The sequence below is a fragment of the Macrotis lagotis genome, chromosome 5, assembly GCF_037893015.1.
Source record: "Macrotis lagotis isolate mMagLag1 chromosome 5, bilby.v1.9.chrom.fasta, whole genome shotgun sequence".
NCBI classification, from domain to species: domain Eukaryota; kingdom Metazoa; phylum Chordata; class Mammalia; order Peramelemorphia; family Peramelidae; genus Macrotis; species Macrotis lagotis.
Genome location: NC_133662.1, coordinates 263,933,657 through 263,951,329, shown reverse-complemented (window position 1 = coordinate 263,951,329; position 17,673 = coordinate 263,933,657). Strand labels below are relative to the sequence as shown.

At 46.9% G+C, this 17,673-nt stretch overlaps 1 protein-coding gene across 7 annotated transcripts in view; it reads right to left on the bottom strand.

Moving 5' to 3' along the window:
- Nucleotides 1-17,673, bottom strand: part of DGKD (diacylglycerol kinase delta) — an 82,570-nt gene that overhangs the window by 29,422 nt on the left and 35,475 nt on the right. For all 7 annotated transcript variants that reach the window (XM_074189712.1, XM_074189714.1, XM_074189715.1 and 4 more), the window contains 4 exons: nt 1,704-1,808; nt 1,329-1,461; nt 693-799; nt 162-287 (listed from right to left, as the gene is read on the bottom strand). In XM_074189712.1, the coding sequence (XP_074045813.1) occupies nt 162-287; nt 693-799; nt 1,329-1,461; nt 1,704-1,808 (471 nt within the window). The remainder of the gene's footprint in view (nt 1-161; nt 288-692; nt 800-1,328; nt 1,462-1,703; nt 1,809-17,673) is intronic.

Sequence of the window (17,673 nt, the reverse complement as noted above, 5' to 3'; positions counted from 1 at the left end):
GGCTGAAGGCACAGCAACAGCCTGAAGTGAGGCCGACTGAATGCTAGAGGAGAAAGGAAGCCGAGCACTGACTAGGATGGGGAGGTCTGGGGGGCCATATGTGAGCCTCCCCCGGCCTGAAATCCCAGGCACTCCCCCACCCCACCCCCCGCCAGGCTCACCATGGCCTTACACCAGAGGCAGCGCCAGTCCTGCAGCCGCAGCACGCTGCCGCACGTCTTCTCGCACACCAAGCACTTGGCGCTCACCGGCAGGTTTCCTTCCAGCCACTGGTGGGGCATCGAGATCTGGGGAGCAAAAGCGCAGGAACAGTGAGGCTTCCCTCAGGTTTGAACAGGGCTTGGGGTCAACCAGGTGGCCAGAACCATGAGCTCCCGGGTCCTTTTTGCCAAATGACCTGACTCAAGGTTTGCCCTGAGGAGCCCACCCTGAGGCCTGTGAGGACCCTGAGACTGTGAGACCCCAAAGGAAAAGTGCAATGACCCTGGGGAGAGAGAACCCTAGGGATGTCTGTGGAGACCCTGGGGATACAAGACCCCAACAGACACTTGCGGGAACCCTGAGGGTGAGAGGCCCCAGTGGACACCTGTCCTGCTACTTCACAGAGGGCAAGCGAGCACCGGGAGACCCACCCCCTCACTGGACAACTGGGGGGAGGACAGAGGAGCTGTTGGCCCAGCTTGGGCGCCTACCCCGTCTTCGTCCTCTCGGATATCCTTCCCGATAGAGGCCAGGGTCGTCCACTTGCAGTTGTTAGTTGCCCGGACGGCGCAGCGCTTGTGGGCTTTGAACTTGCACACTGGAGAAAAAGGCAGAGGGAGACACATGAGGGAGGAAGGCGTGCTGCGGCCATCAGTGCCAGCCCGGGAGGGCAGGGGGAGGGTCCTGCAGAGCCAGGCCTCCACCCTGCTCTGGACTTCCCGAGCTTTCTGACCTTCAACTTTCATCCCTTGAGAAGCAGCCAAGGGGACAACTATCTCCTGGAAGGCTGCCAGGGTCTGATAGGGAGTCAGGACCCCGGCAGGCCCAGGCGCAGTGGGGAGGGTCCTGGGGCCCCCTCTTGGGAAGCTATGAGACAAGGTGAGGCCTCAGGGAGCCCTGGACAGAGGCAGCTCTCCCAGGGTCTGCTGCTTGCCCCCTCCACCCTGTGCTCTCAGGTGGAGTCAGTCCCAGGGGTCATGTCCATTTGGACACCATGGGAGCCTCCTTAGAGGGGCCTGTGGGCAGAGCTGGGGGCCTGAGGTCGGGTCTCAGCCCTATCATTTGCTGCCCCCACCCTGGCAATCTCAGCCTCAGTCCTATCCCCCAACCTCCCCAAGACAGTGTACCTTCACAAGACAGTCCATGGGAAGTGACTCCCGACAGTGCCTCCCGGCACACATTGCAGTAGGTAGGTCTCGCGTGGGAGCAGGCGTACCAGTTGTGCATTCCCGAGAAGTGGTCCATGCTGTACTGGGTAGACTGGGAGAGGAGGGAAGAGTGTTGACTGAAAGAGGGAGAGGCAACCCAGGCCCTGCCCCCACAATGTTCTGAGGACCCTAAATGGGCCCAAGCTGGAAGAGTTCCCAGCAGGGTCAGTGTGGATGGGGCTGCCAGGAGCCCCTGGCACTGCAGCCTGGCCCACTGTGGCAGGAGATGGATTCCAGGCAGGGTGCTCAGGCTGCCTCAAGAAGCCCCCTGGCCCCCAAAAGAACCCTTGCCACCTCAAAATGCTCTCGGTTCTGCACGGTCTTCAGGGCTGCGATCCAGTCCTCCATCTCTTTCCTGTTGTCTGCGCACAAGATGAGCTTCCGACATGGAGTGATGACCTGGGGGAGGGGAGGAACAGTCCGGTCAGCCATGGTCAGGTAAACTTGGTCATTTTAGGATCACACTGCTTACTTCTTGGTGGTTAATGACCTAGGAGTTTGGTCATTCTGGGGTCTGGAAAGGCCAGACCTCCTGGATCACTGGCACAGCACCTGCACTGCCCGATGCGCTCTGCCATCCTCTCTGTGCTCCACTTTGGGAGGGAGGAGCTCTTATTATCCGTGGTTTACAGCTGAGACAATGGAGGCAGACAGTGGTTAAATGGGCCGCCCGGACAGAAGCCTCAGGCCCAGCTCTCCATGCACCCCTGGACACTCAGTGGACACAGAGGTATGCAGTCCCACAAAAGCAGGACAGGTAGTTGAGAGACAAAGGCCAGCCTGCACACGCTGTCATCTGCAGTCACCCTCACCAGTCCCTCCATCGAGGCCTGGCAATGCCCTCCTGCTCAACAAGTTTCCTCACTAGAGAGATAATGAGCACAGAAACCCCTGGATGAGGACAAGCCAAGGGGGTGTTGGGGGACATCGGGGCTCCTGTGGTTGAGCAGTCCCAGATGGCCCAAGTCCCTGGGGTGCCACTGGCTTTTCCAAATCACTTCCTGGCTCCCCTTAGCAACATAATCCAGGAAAAGCAACTGAGCCCACTAAAGAATGAACTCCCCCCTCAGAACCCAGGCCTCCCTTCAAAGATGGACAGTCCCTTGGCTGTCAGGTAAGAATGACAACATATTCGGGTGAATGCTCAATGAAAAAAAGAGGCGTGAGAAAGAGCTCAGGATCTGGAGTCTGAGGTCACATTTGAACTCAGGTCCTCTTGATTCCAGTCACAACACACCCCACCCTGGCATACCCTAAAATCCCAGGGGGGAAGAAATGACTTTGAAGAGAGTTGCTTCTTAAATCACTTCAGAAAAAACTTTAAAATTAACGCCCATTTTTCTGGGGGGGGGGGGGGAAGCTAGGCAATGGGGTTAAGTGGCTTGCCCAAGGCCACACAGCTAGGTCATTATTAAGTGTCTGAGGCCAGATTTGAATTCAGGTCCTCCTGACTCCAGGGCTGGTGCTCTGTCCTAGCTGTTAGTCCATTCTTTATAGTCAGCCTTAAAATTCTGCTTCTCTGTAATTCTGAGCTGCATTGAGCTTTAGGAAGTGCACAGCCCCATTGATCTGAAAGCCACAACCACGTCATCAAGATGAATTCCACGCTTACATAAAACCGGATGGCATTGGGCTGCTCTTGTTCACCAAAGCTAATGGAACGCTGGTTCTGCAGGCAGCCGTCACTGAAGCCCTCCGGTCCTCCACGTGCCCATTTTATACAGATACTTGCCCCATGAGGGCCGAGCAGTGGCTGGTTGACTGATCTCTGAATCCACAGCCTCAGCTCTGTCCTGGAGGGAAGCACCCTTTAGCTGGATCCCCCTCCCCAAGCCCTATTCCAGAGGTCCCTCGGGTCTGGCAGTCACCCGACTCCCCACTGCTCCCATAGGAGGTCGTACAAGTGGGAAGGACACAAGGTGCAGTCCAGGCCATGAACCGTGCTTGCGTCTATTAATGCGCGGCAAGGCCCGTCAGTGAGCCGCACACAGTGTAATGGCAAGTTGCCAAGAACATCTATTTACTAAGACTAGAAGGAGGTGAAATCCTGAAATTTCAAATGAAGTGAATGGATTATGGGGTTTTTGGCCACACTCCACGGAGTCAACCGTAGCCGTGAACACACGGGCACGGGCAGCCTGGAAGGGCTGTGTAGGGTGACGATTGAAATCTTAAAAATGTACAAGATGCTACAGTCAATGACAAATAATGATAACTAATCATTTAACAAGACTGGAGACCAAATTCTGGAATTTTCACAAAAAATATCAATCATTTGAGCAAGGCCAACTTGAAAAAATGTGAACTATTAGCAGCTAACTCGCTCTTCACCTTCCTTTTCCTGTTTATTCAAGGACTAGAAAAGAAACATGAGATTTCCTGCTTTTTACATTCAAAACTGATTCCTCCATTTAGAAAGAATTGGGCCAAAGAAGGAAATCTTCTTGTACCCGTAGAAGCCAAAGAAGCCGGGGCACGCCAGGTTACTGAGGCCCAGCCGCCCCTCCCAGCCACCTGGGTGCCATGCCCTACACGCACCCTTTTCTTTCCCACCAAGGCGAGGCATGTTCCCCTCAGCCACCTCTCCCAGGGAGGACCACAGGAAGGCTCCGGCCTCGGCCAGGTTTACAGATGCCAGCTCAAAGGTCACATGGAGGAGCCAGAGGCTGGAGGGCAGCGACCACATGCCAGGTACTTTACAAGCCGTATCCCCGTGTTATGGAGGGGGAGACGCACCCAGGGTCTGACCCAGGTCTTCCTGGCTGTGCGCTGGGGCACCCCAACCCTGCCTGGCCGGGTCACTGACTTGCTGCCTGACCCTGCGCCAGTCACTCATGAAAAGTGGTGGCCCTCTGTCACCAGGATGGTCAGTGGTCAGTAGCTGGTGGCAGTAAGGCTGATTTCTGCAGCTTGTGAGGGCAAAAAGGACCAGTTAGGTGGGCAAAGCTGCGCAGGCACATGGCATCCCAAGAAGCCCGCGAGGTGGCAGCTGGTACCGAGGGACCCGTCGGGCTCTTGGGCTCCTTTGCTCTCCACCCCAGCCTTCCACTGACCCAGGGGACTTCACGAGTCATGCAGACCCCCCTCCACCTTCATGACGTCAGAGGTTACCTCTAGCCTCACCCCCAACACCCGCTGTCCCGGCCTGCAGGACTCAGGGAATCTCTGGAGGACACTGTGCTCCCCCCGGACGTAGGGACCTGGGCTGGCAAAGCCACCAACCTCTCTCTCTTCTCCTGTGTCTCTCAGATGCACAGTGCCAGACCCAGCCTGCCCTGAAGAAATCAATGGACCCTGCCTCGCCCGCCCCAAACCTCTCAGGATCATGTCCACAGAGTATGGACTGAGCCCCTACCAGCTGTGGGTGGCCACATCTGAGTGGGCCCGTGGCCTTCCCATGCTCACCCACCCTTGGAAAGGGCAACTTGAGCCTGCCATGCAGCCTGTCTTGTCACCCTGAAGAGCTGCCCCTGCCTGAGGAAGGGCCTATCAGGACTGATCTCACTAGACCCGCAGAAAGGACACAGAGATAGAAGTCCAATAATGCCCAGGGACCTCAGTGCACCTCCAGGTGGGCATCATGAGCCTCAGCAGAGACAGGCAGGTGACCCCATGCCACCAGCTCCTGATGTGAGAGTTGCCACCTACCCCTCTTCACCCCGCCCCAGCCATCCTCACCAACAGCTCCTGGCATGGACCACTCCTGCCTACCCCCTCTAGTCCAGACCTTTCCTGTCCTCTTCAATCCAGCCTCCCCAAAGCTGCCAAGTTGATATTCCCAAAGAAAGGGGGAGCACATCACCCCCTCCCAAGAAGCTCCTGCCCTTCCTGGACTACCTTGGTCATTGTCCTTCCCAAATGCTACCTCAAGCCCTGGGTCTGCTCACAAGTCTCCCAAATGGAGCTTTTAGAAATGTTGCCACCATTTGTCTTCACCCCAGTGACAATTCCCTGCACATCTCTTTCAAAAGAGTCAGCGAGGAGGTATCCTCTGCTCCACACCCACAGCCCCTCACCATGGTTGGGAGGAAGGAGGCCTCAAAGTTTCTTCTCACTGGTGCTTCTGAGCCCCACAGACAGCGGGGCTCCTTCCACTCCAAGCCTTTCTTTGCTAAGGCTGTCCTTACCGGCTTACTGCCCAGGCTCTGCCCAGGGGCTGCCCTCAGCCTGCTCTCATGACCTCTGACTCCTAGAAGTGACCTCATTTTCTGCTTAATTTGAATATTCCGTGTATATCTGGTTTTTCCTCCAATAAAATGGACAGAGCGGGGTAGGTCCAGTGCTTCCTGAGGGGCAGCGTTTCTTCCTGGCTGTCACTGACTCTGGGTTTGAGTCCAGGCACCCAGCCCTGCTCAGGGCAGTTTCTCATAAATTCTCCCCACAGACCCTCATTTTGCTCTTTCATATCTCAGAGGGGCCAATGAAGCACTCTAGTGATTGGGGGGGGGGGGGTTGTGTGTGCAATCAGGGTTAGGTGACTTGCCAGGGTATGTTTTGAACTCAAAGGGCCAGTGCTCTATCTACTGGGCCACCTAGCTGCCCCTCTGGTGATTTTCTATAATTTAATTCCTTTTTTTCAATTAATGGAAAGAAAAAGTTGCTTTTCTTTCCCTCTTGTCTCCAGATCTCCTGAAACACATGGATGAAGTCCATCAAGACAATTCCCATATGGGTGTCCTATTGAAGTCATACAACACCCACTGCTTCTGTGAGATGGCGGGGAGCAAGTGGGCCTATGGCATCATGGTCACATCTGGGAGAACCACCAGAGAAGGACGAGGAGCAGATGGCAGCATCAGCAGCACCTCTCCTCCAAAGCCTGGCTCCCTTCTGCTCTTCAGGCCCCTGGGAAGGCGATCCAAGGAGAGGGGCAGCCCACCCCATGTACCTCCTTCCTGGGGAGCCCCTCATGCTGTTCTGCCCATGATACCAACAGACAGCCCTCTGGAGCAGAGCTGCCCAGATGAACTCTCAGGACCAAAATGTCCCTTAAAAAGGTTTTCCCAGGGTGGCTAGGTGGCGTAGTGGATAAAGCATTGGCCCTGGAGTCAGGAGGACCTGGGTTCAAATCCGGTCTCAGACACTTAATAATCACCCAACTGTGTGGCCTTGGGCAAGCTGCTTAACCCCATTGCCTCGTAAAAACCTAAAAAAAAAAAAAAAAAAAAAAAAAGGTTTGCCCAAGATCCCACTTCAGTTGCTCAATCACATCTCAGCCACTCTGCTAGCCACCGGGAAAACGGGCCAGAGCCTGCCCACACCCTGACAAAGCTGACTGAAGGCTCCTTTGGGGAAGGCTCCAACCACAGTGGGCATCATGGGAGCTGAGGCGGGGGGCTGAACCATGAAATGCCAAACACTAGGTTTCTTCCATTCACTACCAGAACTAGGGGGACTGTGCCACCATGGTGAGACCTGTGCTGGAGGATGGGGGGAGGGGAAAGCCACTGCAGTGGTCCAGGTGAGGGATGATGGCAGGAATGACAAATCTGAGGAAAGAGACTTCAGGCCTTCAACCCCAAGGAGAGAGCAAGGCCCAGGGAGGTTCGGGGACTTGCCCAAGGTCACAGGCAGTAAACTGGTTCTGTGGATGAACGAGAGCAAGGAGAAGGACGAGGAGCCTGACCCAGCTGGGCCTGAAGTGTCCACGTGCAGCCAGCGCTCAGAACAAAGTCTGGGGAGTTTACCAAGTAGGAGTGGGAGGAGGAGGAGCAGAGGCCCTGGCACAGGAGTCCAAAGGAAGTCTGCAGCGGGTGGGCACGAGCCAGCCGAGTCTGAGGAGCAGCAGGAGGAGGAGAAGGGCGGCAGAGGCCACAAAAAAGGGGACGCCCTCCACCCCAACAGGGACAAGTATTGTGGTCCAGGTATTGAGATTTCACCTCATGACAGCCTTATCCCCTTTTTCAAAACAGAGGAACTGAGGCTCAGGGGACTCTTGTGAGAGTCTTTCTCGTGGGAGCAGCAGGCAGCTCCCGAAGGGCAGCCCCTCCCCAATTCCTCTTCCCCCCCTCACTAGGAGTGTGCATCCGCTCCTACCCCCAAGGCCCATCACCCAACTGGCCTCCACCGCCACGATTTGTTTCATTTTCCCACAATTAAATTTTAGTTTAAACATTCGACATCCTGTTTACATCGTTTTGCCAAGAGCCCGTTATGACTAAGCCAACGAGGAAGAAGGCAACTATCGGTCTGTCAGGAAATGAACGTTCACCTGTCGGGGGAAAGGCCGACCACTGACCCCCCCAGCTGAGGCTGGCTCCAACAGGCCCCTTTGGCCCAGTCCCATTGTGTCCAAAGCCAGGCCATCCGCGGCCCTCCTTCCTTCAGAAAGACAACGCTGACTTTATAATGTGCCCACAGGAGGCCAGAGCTGTTGCCCAGCTGCAGGAAGCGGCCAAAGTGAAGCACCTGGAGAAGTCCGGCGCTGAAGACAGTTGGCAGGAGCCGGAAGACAACATGCACAATCGCCCAAATATCAAGCGGAAGGAAAAATGAACAAAGCCCAAATCGGTCGGCCAGGTGGGATGAGCACCTGCGCTCTTGGGTGTGGGACGGCCCCAGAAGGCAGGCAGAGGTGGGCAGGTGGGCTCTTGAGTTCTGTCCAAAAGATCCATGCACCATTGTAGATGGACACTGAGCGGGGGGGGGAATGAAACAGAGAAAGGGGACCTGTGGCCTGAGCTGACCTGTTTGCAAACAGACATGCAGGTCAGCCTTTCCAGACTCTATGGCCGGTGTGGGCATAGCCCAGAGTGTGGAGGAGGACCCAGAGGAGGACCCCCCTTCAGGCCTGGACAGCTCCCTCCACCCCTCCTTGGCTTCCTCAACTATAAAATAGGGATGATCAGAGGGGGCCCCCATCCCCCAGGCGTTATGAAGAGACAATGAGGTCCTATTTGTAAAGAGCTGAGCCCAGGGTCTGGCAAACAGCTGAGGCTCTATAAATGATCATTTCTCCTCCTCCTCCTCCTTCTCCTCCTCCTCTTCTGGGTATTTATTTGTTTGATTATTTTTGGGTTACTCTAGCTGTCCCCAGCCTTTCCCTTCTCACCTACTCCCAAATTTCGAGAAAAAGAAAAATAGAGTTCTTGAAACAAATTTGACAGGTTGCATTTGGCAAAAACGTGTCTGGGGAATCTATTTTGGGGAAGAGGCAATGCTTGAATCTTATTCCCATCTGAGCAACTTCAGAGAGGGAGGAAGACACACACATGACAACACACAGAGGACATACAGACAACACAGACTCACAGATGCTTACAGCTGGGCATCAAAGTTGATCTTCCTCAGCGTAAATGGAGGAGAAGGGGAAGAGAGAAAGTGAGGAAGGAGGACAGAAAGTGGGGTCAGAGGCAAACTGACTTGGGAAAAAGGAAAGGACAAAAAAAAGAGAAGCATCAACAGAAGACAATAGGATAGAGGGAAATACCTATCCTAATTGTGAATGTGAATAGGATGGACTTAGCCATAAAACAGAAGCAGAGGGAGGCTAGGTGGCGCAGTGGATAGAGCACCGGCCCTGGAGTCAGGAGGACCTGAGTTCAAAACTAGCCTCAGATACTTAATAATTACCTAGCCGTGTGGCCTTGGGCAAGTGACTTAACCCCACTGTCTTAATAATTATTTTTAAAAAAAGCAAAAAAGGCAGGGAATAGCAATCATGATCTCGGTGCAAAAGTAAAACCAGACCTAATTAAAATAATCAGGGAAACGACATTTTGTTAAAAGCCCCAAAGATAGTGAAGTAATATCAATACTAAATATATGTGTACCAAATGGCAGAGTACCAAAATCCCTAAAAGTTTAATAAATTCCATGAGGAAATAGACATCAAAAACTATACCAGTGGAGAATTCTCATTTTACCCCCTCAGAACTTGATAAATTTAAACCAAAAATAAGAAAGGAAGAGATAAATAGAATTTTTAGAAAAGTTAGCTATAATAGACTTCTGGAGAAAACTGAAAAGGAATAAGCCTTTTGCTCAGCTGTCCATTGTACCTTTACAAAAAAGTAATCACAAGTTAGAGCATCAGAACTCCACTAACAAATGCAGAAGAGCAGAAATGCTAAATGCAATTTAATATTGGGTCTATAATGCAATAAAAATTCCATTCAATAAAGGCGTTAGTTAGGAAGCAGATGTTAAAAATTAACTGGAAACTAATCATAAGGAATGAGTGGATCAAAGAACAAACAAACAAAAAACAACCAATAATTTCATTTAAGATAATGACAACTCTGAGTAAAATACCAAAAAAGCAAGGATGTCCACTATCAGTAGTATTATTCAATATTGCACTAGAAATGTTAGTCAAAGCAATAAGAAAAGAAAAAGAAATTGAGGAAATAAGACTAGGCAATAAGGAAACAAAACTATTACTAGATGCAGATGCTATGAGGGTATACTAGAGAATCCTAGAGAGTCATCCAACACTCTTTTACAGAAATACAGACCTAAAGGATTGGAGAAATATTCTTCATGGGGAGGCCAAGCCAATATAATGACAATTCTACCTAAATTTATTTCCTTATCCAGTGTCAATGCAATAAAACTCTCACAGAATTATTTTATTTTTATTTTTTTTAGGTTTTTGCAAGGCAAATGGGGTTAAGTGGCAGAATTATTTTATAGAGATAGAAAAAATAATGAAATTCATCTTGAACAAAAGGCCAAGAATATCTAAGGAATCAATGGGATCAAGAGAGGCAACCTAGCAGTACCAGTCTCAAACAACACTGTTTGAAATCATGAAAACTGGCAGAAGTAAGAAATACAGTGGGCTGATTGGTGAAGTAGATTGGGTGTATACAATATAAAAAATTGACCATAGAAACTGAATGTTTGATAAACTCAAAGATTCAAGCTTTTGAGGAAAAAACACTATTTGATAAAAACTGCTGGGAAAACTGGAAATCAGGCACAGACCAGCATCTTACACTACTTTTAGGGAGAATGGAAAAAAATTACCTGTCAGATAAATGAATCAGAGTATAATGAGGGGTAAAAACAGGTAATTTTAGCTGAATGAATAAAACCAATGCTACTGAAATTAGAAGGAAAGCAGGAAACTTGTATGTTATGAATTTTAGAACAAGTTTTTCTGATAAAGGCTTCATTCAAATATATAGGAAACCAAGTCAAATTTGTGGAAATAACCTGTCTCCAATGGATAAATGGTAAAAGGATAAGGATAGGCAGAAGAAATCAATGACATCAATCATAACATGAAAAAAATTCTCTAAATCACTAATAGAGAAAATTAACATGGCAGAAAAGGGAAATGATAAATGTTGGATGTGGGAAAACTGGGACTGTTGTTGGGTTGTGAACTGATCCCACCATTCTGGAGATCATTTTGGAACTGTGCTCAAAGGGCAATAAAATAAAATAAAATTCTGCATCCCTCTGGTCCAGCAAGACCTACTACTAAGCTGTATCCCAAAAAGATCACAAAAGGGGAAAAAGACCCACATGTACAAGAATATTCACGGCAGCTCTTTTCATGGAGGCAAATTATAAATTGAGGGGCTGTCCATCCATTGGGCAGTGGTTGAACAAACTGTAGCATGTGACTGGGATGGGGTACTATTGTTCTGTAAGAAATCATGAATTTTGTATTTACTTTGCCTATGACCTGCTTTGGGGCAGCCAGGTGACTCTGTAGGTAAAGAGCTGGATGTGGAATCATGAAGATCTGAGTTCGAATTCTGTCTCAGATACTTAACTAGCTGTCACTTAACCTGTTGAGTTTTCTCCTATGTAAAATGGGGATAATAGTAACCCCTTACCTTGGAGGGTTGTTGTGAGAACCATAGGAGACAAATGCCAGCTATTGTGATTGTAATGATCATTATTACTCATTGATCTTGATCATCTCTGTGTCTCTGGCATAGCCCAGACAGGACTAGAAGTGCTGTGATCAATGACTGATTCCTCAGCTCTAACAGGCTGCAGACCCCTAAGGCATCCCTATGGATGGTGCCCCCCCCCCCACCTCCCTGGGGACAGACAGACCAGGGATAAAGGAGAGGGCTCACCATAGCCTCTGTGCAAGAAGGAGCCCCAGCAGCGCAGGTGAGCCATCAACCCTGCTCTCACCCACTGTGCCAGCCCAGGAGTGATTCTCCAGAGCAGTCTGAGGCACTGGAGGGAAAGCAGTCCCCCACCTACCCCAGCACTAACTAGTGAAATGGGAAGTCCCTCTGACACCTAACTCAGGGGCCTGTTCTAGAGACAGAGCAGTGTGAAAACAGAAAACCAAGAGCCAGGAGCCAACGCCCTCTCAGGAAGTTAGAGAGGCCTGTGCAGGTGAAAGCTCAGCAAGGGCAGGGTGAGAATTCAGCAGCTTTGCAGCCTGGCTCAAACTCTCCCCAGTAATTAGCAAACCCAAACTCGGGCCTCGGCCACTATCCATCCCCCATCCTGCCCCTGCTGCCTTCGAAAAGCACCTGAGACCAGCCAGCCAGGCACTAAGCTGCCCACCACTCACTGCAAACCTTGCCTCTCCCCCTCCCCTCCAGGCTTGGGGAACCACACTGCAGGCTTTGGGGCCTGCATGCGCCGCTCCTCCAAGGGCTCCCAGGATGGAGACTCTTCTTAAATGGTCATCTTGGTCAGGACAAGTTTCTATCAAATACCTGTCACAGGGACCTTCTTCACCCATGGATCTGGCCATGCCCCACTCTGGATCAAAGCCTTCCAATGACTCCCAGGGAATGAATACTCTGGGACAAGATGCCCCACCCCCCAGTCCTGAGCCTACCATCCCATGATCTTCTGCCTAGCCAAGGCCACCTTGACTCCAAGGGCAGAAGTCTCTTAGCCCTTCTCCCTCCAGGGAGATGGAGTTCGTGGGGGGCCCAGGGCCTGCAGGCAGGGCACCCCAACTGGAGTCAAGGAAGGCATTCTGCCTGCAAGGAGTGACCTGTCCTCTCCACAGCAGCAAGGATGCCTTCCTACCATGTGAGGAAGTTCTTGTCCTGCCTCGGGAATGGGCACTGCGAGGTGCAGACGGATGGGAGTCAGGATGCAGAGAAGAAAATGCCCAAGAGGCAGACCAAAGTTCAGATCCAGGCTCTGGCACCTGTCCTGGCCATGTTGACACTGACTCTCTGAGCCTCAGCTGTTTCACCTAAAAACTGGGAAAATATGCCACTTAATTCACAGAAGTTTCCTTGAAAAAAAGAGGTTTGAAGATCATAAATCACCCATTTATGTGTACTGGTGCTTTCAACCTCCCCAGGGTGGGGAGGGCCCACCCAAAGGACAAACCCTCTGAGCTGGATTCTGGGGGCTGAGGGCAGTCGGGTGGAAGTTGGGTTTCTAACAGATGAGACAGGGAGAGAGGGAGGCCAGTTTGAGAAAGAGTGCAGAAGAGCCGGTCAAGGAGGAGCCAGGATGGGGAGAGATGGCAACAACCTGTCTCAGCTTTCCCAAATTCCCCTCCAAACCACTTTAAATGAGTATCAAAATGAATTCTGGAGTGATAGAATGCATAAAAAGATGTAGGGAAAAATCTCCAGCCCAGGCAACGTAGAAGGGCTGCTGGGAAAGCCTGGCTCCCTCAGGTAAAAGTGAAATACCAAAGGCACTTTGGCAAGAGGTCCCCAGCCCCAGGTCACACAGCTCAGCAGCCCAGGCCCCTAGGCCCCAGCAGGGCGGGCCAGTGGCATGGTAGGCTATCTGTGAGGCCTCCAATGGTCAGGTCCCTGATCCCCAGCACAAGAGGTCTGGGACTGTGACCCAGGAAAAGAGTTCAAATTTGAAAGTAAAAAGATGGAAAATGAGGGCAGTGCAGTGGATAGAACACTGGCCCTGGAGTCAGGAGGACCTGAGTTCAAATCCAGCCTCAGACACTCAATTACCTAGCTTGGCAAGTCACTTAACCCCATTGCCTTGCAAAAACTTAAAAAGAAAAAAAAAAAAGGAAAATGAGCAAACGAACCAAAAAAAAAAAAAACACAACAAACCACAAAAATCCCTGCCCAGAGAAAACTACTATGGCAACAGGGAAAACAAAATAAAACACCAATTCAAAGTGTAAAATAATGTTAAAATGCCTACATGAGAAGTCTCAGAGAAATATGAATTAGTGTAAGGTCCAAAAAGAATTCCTAGAAGACCTCAAAAAGAATTAAAAAAAAACCAATAAAAGGAAAACTGGGAAAAGAAATGAGTTATACACAAGAATCATGAAAAAGAATCAACAGCTTGGTAAAGAAAGCAAAAAAGATGCATACAAAGGAGGTATAAAAGTTCAATGAAGAAAATAATTCCTTAAAAATTAGAATTGGGCAAGTGGAAGCTAATGACTCCATGAGACATCAAGAATCAAACACAATCAAAAGAATGGAAAAATAGAAAAAAGTGTGAAATATTTCACTGGAAAGACAACTGGCCTGGAAAACAAATCCAGAAGAAATCATTTAATTATTGCACTATGTGAAAACCATGATCAAGAAAAGTGCCTGGACAGTCATCTGTCCAGAAATTATGGAGGAAAACTTCCCTGATACTTAGAATCAGAAGGCAAAATAGTAATTGAAAGAATCTCCTGGTCACCTCCTAAAAGAGATGCCAAAATGACACTTCCTAGGAAAATTTCAGCCACATTCCCAAACTCTCATGTCAAAGAGCAAGCAGCCAGAAAGAAATGATTCAAATCCTGAGAAGTCAGTCAGGATTACAGAGGATTTAACAGCTTCTACATTACAGGATTGGAGAGTTTGGATTTGAACCAAGAATCACTTATTCACCTATCTAATCAGGAATCAAAACTAAGCATAATCCTTCAGGGGAAGGGGGGGAAAATGGACATACAATGACATCGAAGACTTTCATACATTCCTGATGAAAATATAGAACTCAACAGAAAATCTGATTTTCAAATACAAAACTCAAGAAAAGCATAGAAAAGTAAGCAACAAAGAGGAAACACAAGTTATTCATTATTCATGTTTACATCCCTACTGGGAGGATGTCACCTGTAACTCTCAACAACTGAACGGCTATTAGGATACATAGAGGGGTATTCGTAGAGGGGGTGGACATAGGTTGGTTGACTTTAATGGGATGACAGATAAAAGAGGCAGAATGGGTGAATGACCTCACATAAAGATATATGAAAGACCTATTACAGTGGAGAGAAAGAGGGTAGGTGGGTGAGCATTGATTGAACCTCAGTCTCACTGAACTGGATTCTAAAAGGGACACTCAGTGGGGTACAGAAATCTACCATGCCCTATAGGGGAAGAAGGAGAGGAAGGGGACAAAAACAGGGGAGAGGAACTGACAGAAGGGAGGGCAGACTGAGGAAAGCAGTGGTCAGAAGCAAAAACACTGGGGAGGAGGGAAAAGGGCATAAATGGGGAAAATAGGATGGAGGAAAATTTAGAGAATCACAAGTGTGAATGGGAATGGGACGAACTATCCCATAAAACAGCAGCATAGAGTAGAATGAATTAAAAGTCAGAATTCCATAATATGTTGTTTATAAGAAACACATTGGAAGCAGAGACACATACAGAGTCAAGACTGGAATGTTATATATAAAACTCTGGCTGAAGTGCAAGAAGCAGGGGTAGCTATCATGATCTCAGACATGGCAAAAGCAAAAACAGATCTAATTAAGACAGAAGGAAGAAAGCTACCTCTTGCCAAAACAGACTACGTACAATTAAATACATTTATGTACCAAATGTATAGCATCCAGATTTCTAAAGAAGGTAAATGAGTTACAGAAGGAAACAGACAGCAAACCTATACTATAACTAGTAGTTCCCCTCTCAGAATTAGATAAATCTACCCACAAAATAAGCAAGACCGACCTCTGGAGAAATTTCCCAGTGGTACACGGTACCTATACAAAAACTGACAACATATTAGGACATAAAACCTCACAATTACATGCAGAAAGGCAGAAATATTAAATGTATCCTTTTCAGATCATGTTATAATAAAAATTACATTTAATAAAGGGTTTGGAAAGATAGAATGAGTGAACCAAAGAATAAGTCATAGGTAAAGAATTTCATTAAAGAAAATGACAATTAGACAACATACCAAAACAAAACAAAGTTGTACTTAGGGGAAAATTCATATCTCTAAATGTATTTCTAAATCAATAAAAAAGGGAAAGAGCAGATTAATGAACAACATGTAACAACAAACAACAAATTAAAAATCCCCAATAAAATAACAAATTGGAAATACTAAAACTCAAAGGACAAATTAATAAATTTGAATGAAAACCACTGAAGTGGTGGTTTTATGGGGGGGGGGGATAAACCATTTGGTTAACTCATTAAAAAAAAAACCAAATCACCAGTATAAACAATGAAATTGGTAAATTTGACAACCAATGAAGAAATTAAAAGCAATAATTAGGAGATATTCTGCTTAACTGTATGCCAATACATCTGACAATGTAAGTAAAATGGATGAATATTCACAAAAATATAAATTACCCAGAATAATAGAAGAGGAAAAGAAAACTTAAATAACCCCATTTTTAAACAAGAAACTGAATAAGCCATCAGTGAATTCAATAAGAAAATATCCTCAGGGCCAGGTGGGTTCACAAGGGAATTCTACCCAACATTTAAAGAACAATTAATTCCAATAATATATAAACTATTTGGAAAAATAGGCAAAGAAGGTGTCCTACCAACAGGGGACTGATAACTACGAGTAACAGAGAAAGAAAACTATAAGTCAATGTTCCTAATGAATATCAACACAAAAATTGTGAAACAAATACTAGCAAGAAGATTATAGCAATATCACAAAGATTATACCTATGACCAGATCAGATTTCCAAAAAGAATGCAGGGCTGGTTCAGTATTAGGAAAACTACCAGAAAACTATTGACCACATCAATAACAAAACCAAGAGAACAATATGATTAACTCAATACAGAAAAAAAACTTTGGACAAAAAAAATACTCGTTATTATGAAAACATTAGAAAACATAGGAATATGATAAATAGCATCTATCTGTAACCATCAGCAAGCATTCTCTGTAATGGGAATAAATTAAAAAAACTTCCCAAAAAGAATGAAGTAAGGATGCCCATTATTACTACTACTGAATATATCAATATTGTAGTAGAAATGTTATAGCTATAGTACTAAGAGAATAAAAAGAAACTAAAGGAATTAGAATAGGTAAAGAAGAAACAAAACTATCACTCTCTGCAGATGATATGATGGTATACTTAAGGGAAACCTAGAGAATCAACTAAAAAAAAGTAGCTGAAATAATTAGCAATTTTGGCAAAACTGCAGGATATAAAATAAACCCAGCCAAATCATTTTAAACATTACTAACAAAGAGATAAGGACAAAAGATAGGAAAAGAAATTCTATTTAAAATATCTGTTGACAATATTAAAATATTTGGGAGTCTACCTGCCAAGACAAACACAGCAACCATATGACACAATTACAAAACATTTTTCACACAAAAGTCAGATTGAAACAACTGGAGAACTATCAATTGCTCATGAATAGGCCAAGCCAATATAATAAAGATGACAATTCTACCTCAATTAATCTATTCAGTGCCATACCGATCGACTACCAAAAACTATTTTAAAAAGCTAGAAAAAATTACAAAATTGATCTGGAAGAACAAAAGATCAAGAATATTAATGGAATTAATGACAAGAAAAATGCAAAGGAAAGTGGCCCAATGGTATCAGATCTCAAACTCTATTATAAAGTGGTAATGTTCATAACTATCTAGTACTGCCTAAGAAACAAGAGTGGTGAATCAGTGGATTAGGTTAAGTACACAAAACAACTGCAAATGACTGTAATCATCTAGTGTTTGAAAAACTCCAGAATCCAAGCTTTTTGGGACAAAAAACTCATTATCTGACAAAAACTGCTGAGAAATCTAGAAAAGAGTGTGGCAGAAATTAGGTAAAAAACATCTGTATACCAAGATTATCTGATTCCAACATAAAAGGTGATACCATAAGCAAATTAGGAGAGCAAGAAAGAGTTTACCTCTCAAATCTCTGGAGAAGGGAAGAATTTATGACAAAACAAGATAGAAAATGGATGATTTATATTAAATGAAAAAGGTTTCTTTTAAAAAGATAAAATCAATGCAATTGAAATTGCAAAGGAGAGAGCTGGGAAATTTTTTTACAGCAAGCATCTCTGATAAAGCCCTCATTTTTCAAAAATATAGTGAATTGAGCCAAATTTATAATACAAGTTGATTATAAGATTACAATCGAGAAAAAGTCAAA